At 37.3% G+C, this 8918-nt stretch overlaps 1 protein-coding gene across 1 annotated transcript; it reads right to left on the bottom strand.

Moving 5' to 3' along the window:
• Positions 1 to 5415: 5415 nt before the first annotated feature.
• LOC124159537 (UDP-N-acetylglucosamine transporter) lies at positions 5416 to 7810 on the bottom strand. Its single transcript, XM_046535417.1, has one exon. It carries the CDS (start codon positions 7345 to 7347, stop codon positions 6355 to 6357), a length of 993 nt encoding a protein of 330 aa, XP_046391373.1. The 5' UTR covers positions 7348 to 7810; the 3' UTR covers positions 5416 to 6354.
• Between the last annotated feature and the right edge of the window lie 1108 nt (positions 7811 to 8918).

Genomic DNA, 8918 nt, shown 5'->3' on the forward strand with positions numbered 1-8918 from the left:
TTTCATTGATATACTTATTTCATTCATTCATAGACATCAAATATAGGTAGACTTTGATGCATAGACTTATTTCGTAGACTCCCTCAGCTGGCAGCGGTTTAGGATGATAATTGGTGTGAAGCTTTCCTTTTCTCTAGTACTGCAGTGGCATAGCCAGGATTTTGAAATGGGGGGGGGATTTACCGGAGATTTTAGGGTCCTTCTGAATTGTATGGAAAACACCTCATGGCAAGGGGGTGTCCTGGGGTCCCTCCCCGGAAAATGTTGGGATTCTTGAGGCTGAAAACATGAATTTTAGGACTCAGAAAAAGTAATTTTGTAAAACAGCAACCTCTTACTCATGTTTGGTACCTCTTTTAAGAAGGGTGGAGAAGAAAGAGTGGAGATAAGTCTGGCATTGGCTGTAGTCTGGTCTTGTTCATAAGGTGCAGAGTATCCTTCCCGATGGATGAGTTCTGTATTTTAGTGCCCTCATTGAACCTTTGAAAGAGTGATTGAGCATTCCCTGAAAAAAAATCTGTGCCATTGTAAGGGTTTGAACCAGGGTCCACTGGGCGGGGAAGCCAAAATGTTAGCCCATGGCTGGGAAAAATAAAGGCTGAGGAGTATTTGAAGTGCTAAATATAGCTCCAAATGTATTTGAAATGCAAAATACCTATGACTCGGGTACTTGAAAAACAAACTACAAAATAGTATTTTAAATACCTTTTAAAATACAAAACTGCACATTATTTGTATGGAAACTAAGAGATCTTAAAAAATATATTTATAACCTTCCTTGGCACGTTACAGATAGTTGTTGCAACCATGAAGAAAATGATTCTATCGAAAATGAAGTAATCTCTGAAGTATTATGGTACAGAAGTGTTATTAGAGCTACTTCTAAAGTATTTTACGAATGTATTTTTTGTTTTAGAATGGGAAAATACCAAAATTCTGTAATTGATATACAAGATACATTCAGTTCGTGTTTTTGAAATACCAAATAAAACTTATGAATAAATTTCAAATACCTACATATTTAAAAATATTTGTACTAGAAATACTGCCTAGCCCTGCTTTAGCCACCACAACAACCTGATCCTCCCACTTTTCACGTTTGGAACAATACAAGTGTAACACGTCATGTAATATATTGATCAACTGATATTTGAGGCATTGGTTAAACAACACCAAAATAAGCAATGGACATCCAATATTTATATGTGTATGTTAATATGTATATGGCTCTTAACGCTCTATATTTATCTTGGCAATCCTTAGGTAACCCCCTATCCTTAATGCCATGAGCACGTCAAGTGAGCGGACCAGAATATTTGTATTCACTAAAGTGGATAGATCATAAATTTCATTGTGATCATGGTGAACTCATGGATAAACTCATGGAGTTTGCACTGATATTTCCATCATCATACCTGATTATTCTTTTTTAATCTATGACGTAAAGATTCTATTTTTGATCATCACAAACCTAAACTGAGAATAGGAGATGATATGATGGATTGATTTTAAAATCTCAATTTCACTTTAAACATGTAAGATGTAGGCAGACAGTGGCGGATATATATGGGAGGTGCAGGGGGCATGCACTCCCCCTGTGGGGGGCCACCCTCATTGCCTAACGTTGCAGAACCACAATTGTAACTTTTTTATATCATACGATGACATCATCTTGTGTATGTATGTAATCAAATCAAATAAAACTTTCTTAAAATTTGCATGTGACGTAATTTTTCATTGCACAAAAATTTAAAGTTAGCTCAAGATATATTTTGCGTCCCCCCCCTTGAGTTTTTTCTGTATCCGCCACTGTAGTCAGAGCTTTATGACCTCCATCCCTTATTTTGTAACAGAGATGATCAAAGTGGCCAAATAGTATTACTGCTGGTCATAAGGCACTGAGTGAGGTAGTTGTCAATTGGAAAATTTGGATTTGAACCACGCCCCACAGGGAGGGAACTGATGGTAACTACCCCTGATCTCCAAGGGGTGTAATAGTAACATTGGAACCCAAGCTATCTTATTTAAAACTTAAAATTTAATCCCAAAAATAAAAAATAAGAAATAGACCAAAAATGAAGTTATCTTGCATGATTTAGCAAGCTATTACTTCTTAATCTGAGAGATTAATGGGATAAAGATAGATTTTTGGGGTTCAGAGCTCCCCCTTTTGTCAGCCTTTACACTTTTGGTGGGGTCATTATTGACTGCTCTTGAACTCTTTCAGCAACTTTCCGTATTTGTAGAAGTCTGGAAATATCCCATATAGTGCATTTTGCAATTTCTCTCCTGGTGCTGTGATTGTTTCTATGCTGATTTCTTCTTCTCCTGGCTCTCATCTATTCCCTAAGTCTCTTGTGGCTTTCTAAAATTCTCTTCTTAGCATTCCTGGACCACATTTGTCTTCCTCCGCTTGGTCATCTGGGACAGCTGCTTTGAGAGGTTCTGAGTCTCAGAATTATTCTTCTTCACACTTTTTCCATTTGTTGTCGATGTCTCTACCATCAATCAACAGTTTCTTCAAACCTCAGGGAGAATAGTGGGGAATGATGGGGAGGAAATCTTGAGCTCTCACGAACAGTGAGAAGCAGATGATGTGTCTCAAAAGTAAAAGTATCTCTATGTATCAAGGATCTCAAAATCCTTTTCACTTCTATGAATTTTTAGTGATTCAAAGAATGGTGGAGTGAACCTGAAAATCTACCTGCTCTCTTTTGCAGCTTCATACATGTATTGTATCTCTTCACTTTAAAGGAAGAGAAGAATCTTTAATCCTTATAATCTTAGTTTAAATCCTTTTCATTGTAATTCTCTTTAAATCTAAATCCTCATTTTGTTGTTACCTTCCTGAAATAATACTTACTTCTTGATGAATCATATATTTCCATTGAAAACTAAGTATTTTGTCTTCATTGAGATAACAATTAATTCTTTACCACCAACATAAGGAATCCTCAAGCACTGATGAATTTAAATCACTATGTAATTCATGAGTTTCTCTGAATCTTTGCTTCCCACCCCATCCCTATTATGATTTACGTTATGCTCTAGATCCCTTTTTTGGCTCTGAAAAAGGAAGGTAATATGAGGTGTTTGAAAGTCCTTTGTCTTTAGCTTGGCATTCAATAAAAATATGTCATCAGAATGAAAGTTGCTGATGAGTGGCTGCACAAGTGTGGTTGGGATACTTTTCACCCCACAGTACACGCAAGTGCATGCATGAACGACCTCTTTGTATGTACAACCCTTTCTTCCTTGGTGGTGGCAAGCGCAACTTTGTGGAACTCCATGTTAGATGAAATGAAAAAAATCAGCATTGAGGATGTTCATGTACAAACATATTATGTAAGCACTCTTTTGGTAGGGCGTTATGAGTTTGCTTTTTGAGAGAGGAGGGGAGGGTGTCTCTGCATTGCTAACATAAGACAGAAGAAAGGAGTCAAGCTCAAGTGGAGAGTTTGGTTAGTTTTATGCTCCAAGTTTATTTTTTCCACACTACACAGAATGCTAAGATAGTATACAGCCCTATGGGTACCAATAAGTAATTATTTATTTATAATGACTTTAATTAATTTAAGTCAGTATTTATTACTACATACGTATGTACTTCATGATAATAATTTTTGCGCAGTTGATAAAGGAGCTAGTCAAAGCTTGAAGCTGCTACGTGATGGAAGGAATCCGTAATCTGAATGTATCGTATGAGAGGGGATAAGGCTAATCCACCCCTCTCACAAGATATATAAGGCTTACCATCTGAGGATCATGTATTTGAAAATGGCCTAACAGCTGATGTTGGTTGTGTCTAATAAATCTGTGGAGGTAACTAAGCTATGTAGTTCCATTATTATTAGGGAAACACATCAATGATAGCGTAAAATACTTAGTTTTATCAGGACAAACATCTAAAAAACTGAAAATTCTCACATAAGCAGTTAGGGAGGCAGCAAATGTTTATTTTTGGTTGTTAGGGGGAGATAGGGGTCACAAACCTGCCTTTACAATACTCGAATGCTCTCTTAGTGATAAGAATTGCTAGTATATCAGCCGAAGGCACGTAACTAGAGAGGGTAGGTAGGGGGTCAAAGCACCCCCTGACATTTTTAGGTCCAATTGCCTTGAAATTATTGATTGACAGCTAGTTAGTGGCGTACTTTAATGGAGTCACCTCTTCACCATCATCTTAAGCCAATAATCCTAAGATTGGTTTGATACAGCTCTCCAATCTGCTAGCCTTTTCATGGTGACATATTTCTTCTTTTTCAAACTTAATAAACCTGTCTTATGTACTTCATTTGGGGCCGCCCCTTGCACCTCTTCTTCCTTTCCTTCTAAGACTGTTTCGACGTAATCACCTGGAGGTGCATAAATCTCTCTGAGAAAAAAATCATTTTCCATGGAGACATCCACAAGAGCATATATCTCATCGAGGAATAATCATTTGCTCGACTGAGGTTAAAACTTTGATTCTCCGAATTAGTTGCAGCCATTATACCATTTAAGCTAATGAGGCATCCTCTTTCCTCGAGTGATTGTGTTTGAACCGTTCAAAATAGCATGATCGTTCTCTCAGACCTTACATTGCAATCCACTTAAATAATCCATTTGATAGTAGGGACAGGTTTGTTGCAAAGAAAAAGTAATCTTCTCCCTTCGGCCATTCACTTTTAAGTTCAAGATGTAAAAAAACAGTGAAGTTGCTGCCCACTTTTCTTGAGTTGGAGATGTCTTCAGCATTTCATATTATTGACCAGATCAGAGATAACCGCTGATTGAAGGATGGAAAAGCTCACAAGATTGTATAGAACAATGAATGGTTGGAGGCCAATGAGTGGCTAAGACTGGGTTACCTGGTTGGCAAGAGCTCATGACATCGACTCATTTGGGTAGGGATTGAGAAAGCCTGATGTGACCCACCAATAGGGTCACACCCCAGCGAATGTGCTAATGAATTGGGATTTTGGGTCTAAGCGTAAGACACAGAATAGGTTGGGAAGGGGATCAGGAATAGGAGTCTCCCACCAGCTCCCCTCTACTTGCAGAAAAGTTTATCTGGTTTCCAGCTTACTTTATCCATCTTACTAGCTGATCATCTCTTTTATTTCAAAACCCATATTGAGCAACCACATTTTTTTGTTTCCCAATAGTGTGCGCATTAGATAAGCTGTCAATTATGCTGTAATTTGAGGCTTACTAAGTCATATTTGCGTTTTCTTATGCATATTTATCGAAAGAACGTGTTTCTCCTTTAACGGAGGAAGAACAACAATACGGCTAACAGGCTGTATTACCTCCCCCATTCACATGCTAATGTTAGTAGCAATTGCTAACACACTCTCCAGGAACCAAATTGGTTACAAATATAAAGTTAATATTTTCATGGAATCAGTCACAAAAGATTGTAGGTCAAAGGCATTTTGTATAAAAATTTCAATACTTTATTGAACTAGTTCTGTTTCACAACAACATTGAATCTGCATTGCTTTAATATTTATAAAAAGTCACATAGTAATCCTGAAGGAAGTAACACGAATTTATTGCAAATCTCATATATGGAATTTTGAGAGACAAATTTGTTTTTAAAATTCAAATTTGTTTACATAGTTGGATTGGAGCAATTTTCACACAGTGAAGAAAATACTATTACTTAGATACCAGAGGTCATAGAGTAGGTATAATGTTTCACAAGCCGAATAAGCATGACAGCCAAAATTCATCCCCATGAATACATACTTATTTGGAACTTAGTCAAGCTTACACATTTCCTTCTTGATAGGTACTAATACTTGCCCACATCACCATTTATAACATGGTTTTCTAAGCATATTTTAAATCAATATTTATAAATATTACAATGATACTTATTATTTGCATCATCACTGGATTCAAACTGTGATGTTTGAAGGGTAACACTCAATTAGTTCTTGATCCTTAACTCCACAAAATATTGTGGACATATTTATGGCCCGATCGAGTATCCTCAAACAAGGATCTTTATTATTACCTTACCTCAAAGAGCAATACAAATATTTACATTATTGCATTTGTCAGATCAAACATTAATTTATGAATAAAATGTATTTTGATGTATTAACATGAACTGCATAAAAATATCAAGCACCACAAGCATAATTAACGAAGTAGCAGTCACTCCTTTTTAAATGATAACTAAAGCATTGGTGTGAATTGCACAGCCTCAATCGTACCACACATTCACATAAAATACACTCTTTATCAAAACTCATTGAAGAAATTCGAGTCGAAAATAGAAAAATACTTAAGTACACTCTTAAATGCAGTGTTTGCGATGTACAACCTCACAGAGGGCTAAATAAAATCTAAGTTCCACAACTATCAGACTTTCAAAGTTGGGTCGGGTTTGGGCTTATAGTTATACATAAAGATTGAACATATGACAAATACTGCTCCTAGGAAAAACTGGAATGTCATTTGGAAGTTAAATAAATATATGGACGACACACATGAAATCACTATGGCTAATGACGTGGCGAAGCCTTTCAGAATGTTATCGGCATATTTGACGACCATGGCCACAACAAGACCGCCCAACGCTTGCAAAAATACCAAGTAAATTACAAAATAGTCATACCCAAGAAACAAACCATGATTTTTAACACTGCTCCAATCGTTTATCAAGCAAGTTATCAGCCCTATTGGCAATGAAAGAAAACTTAATTGCACGTTCCTCATCCAAACAGAAATGTCTGAACCTTTCAGGATTTTTTCAAAATAAATACCGGCAAATCCAGACAAAAAGCAGGCGGAAAGGGCAGCACCAAAGCCAAGGAGTCGATTTTGTTCCATGCTAGTGGCAGTGTGTACAACTTCAGTTTGAGCTAATTGTACTAAAACAACACCGGTCAGGAGAATTGTGAGCGCGAACCACTGAATTAAAAGCAAACTTCTTCGTAATATTACAACACTGAACATTGCAGTGGTGAGAATTTTAAGTTGATATGTTACCTGATAAGTGGCTGCATCTAAATGAGAAGCAGAAACGTAAAGTAAATTGTTTTGAATTATGTACACAAGTGACGGAACACACACCCTCAAGGTGTCCTTGGGCTGCTTAATTATCGTGTTGTATAAAGATGATGTCCAACTTCTCATGCTTCCTTCCTCGAGGTAGACCAGCACCAGACACGTAAAGAGTTTAACCACCTCTGACATCAGAACTGCACTAGATGCCAAAAACATGTCCCCTGGTCTTGTTCGAGCATAGCGCATACTTAAGCCAAGGGCAGCATTTTGAAGTGTGAGAGTGACGAGACTGACGGATTTCATGTACTGGATTTTTCGCGGTTTACTCTCAAATTCGGTGGCCATTGTCACAGGTGAATATTTTTCTTCGACACTACTTCAGTTACGAGCTACATTAGCCGACGTATGATAATTGGGGCCGTAATAACTAGCACACGACCCGAGTTTCACTGATGCCAACAGAGTAATGGTCAAAAAACTTCAATTGTGTCACCGAAGAGAAGATCCACCCGCACTTTCACTTCCAAAAAGAATGAAAACTCATAAAGCCGCCTCTCTTCTGAGTGGTGAAGATGACACGCACAGAAGACGACACAGCGAGCAGTTCCGAATAGATACGAGTCTCCATGAAAGTGCTTTATCTTCTCTTTCCTGCCTCAATGTCATAAATTACGAGGAAAGTGAACTTTAAGAGTAATTAGACGGAAAACAGGTTACAAATTTTGTCACGTACAGTCAACGCGGCTTTGCTCCCTTCAGATGTCAACAATTTTCGAGGTTTACGGCTGTCGTGGCATTACCAACATAAGAACTTTTCTCATGTGCTTGCATTCTTACAATCGCTATCTCTCTGTAATTTTTAGTTGCGTTATTTTGTGAGGATCAATAATATTTTGGGAATTATTATTTATGCTCAGTTCCATTAATCTCAGATTTAAAAAAAATTAAGTATAAGTATTTCGTAGGTACTGTTATTTGGTACAATTTGTTCTTCTGCCTTTCGTTTGAGAACTTGAGTCACGTGACACCGGCGGGAAATAATTACTTTTAAATAAGAGTATAGATATGGTTTAAATGTTTATTTTCCAATTCATTGCGAATGTTTCATTTTTTGTTTCAATTTGTTATGTAATAAGCAGGGTCTAATGTGGGTTTCCTTTATTAATTAAATATTTGCACTTATAACTTTAGTACGAGGGCTGTCTGGAAAGCAACATACTTTTTGAAATAAAAGATAAATAAAGTGAAAATAACAATTTTTATCATATGCAATTTGAAGTTTAACTTTTTGGCTATTTTTATCCATAATCGCCGTATAAATCACGCATTTATCATGACGTGGTGCAAGCTTTTCAATAGCCTCTCTATAGAAATCTACCGAGTGCGAGTTTATAAACTAGTAGCATAATCACTGGTTTTGGTACACCGGCATGAAGTTCCTCGTCAATGTCAAATCGTTGCATAGCGTCGAGCCACATCTTCATCGCTGGGAACAGGTGGTAGTCCCTCAGCACTAAATCCGTGTTGTATGGCGAGTTATTGAAGACTTCCCATCCCAAACCAGCTTTTGGGTTCACATTGCCATATGGACGAGGGTTGCCCTGGAGAAACAAAACTTTCTTTCTGAGTTTTCCCCCATGATTATTTTGTATTGCGCACGCCAATTTTCTGAGTGATTGTTCCTTGACAATACACATATCAAATTTGGCTATAATTTTCGATGGGTTTGTGATTTTTCGCCAACAAAAAACTTATCTTGACAACTGGTGGGATTAACCCTGTAAACCATATAATGGTTGCCACAACGTTGCAGCAACATCTCACGGCAACCAACTGGGAGTTCCATGCAACGTTGTGACAACGTCTTATTTACTGCCAAACGTCCTCTGTACTACGTTTTCACAACGTCTTCACAA

This window comes from Ischnura elegans, chromosome 5 (genome assembly GCF_921293095.1).
Source record: "Ischnura elegans chromosome 5, ioIscEleg1.1, whole genome shotgun sequence".
Lineage (NCBI taxonomy): Eukaryota > Metazoa > Arthropoda > Insecta > Odonata > Coenagrionidae > Ischnura > Ischnura elegans.

Bases quoted from the DNA above. Each gene is read 5' to 3' on its own strand.
- LOC124159537 (XM_046535417.1), bottom strand. From the start codon at position 7,347: ATGGCCACCGAATTTGAGAGTAAACCGCGAAAAATCCAGTACATGAAA.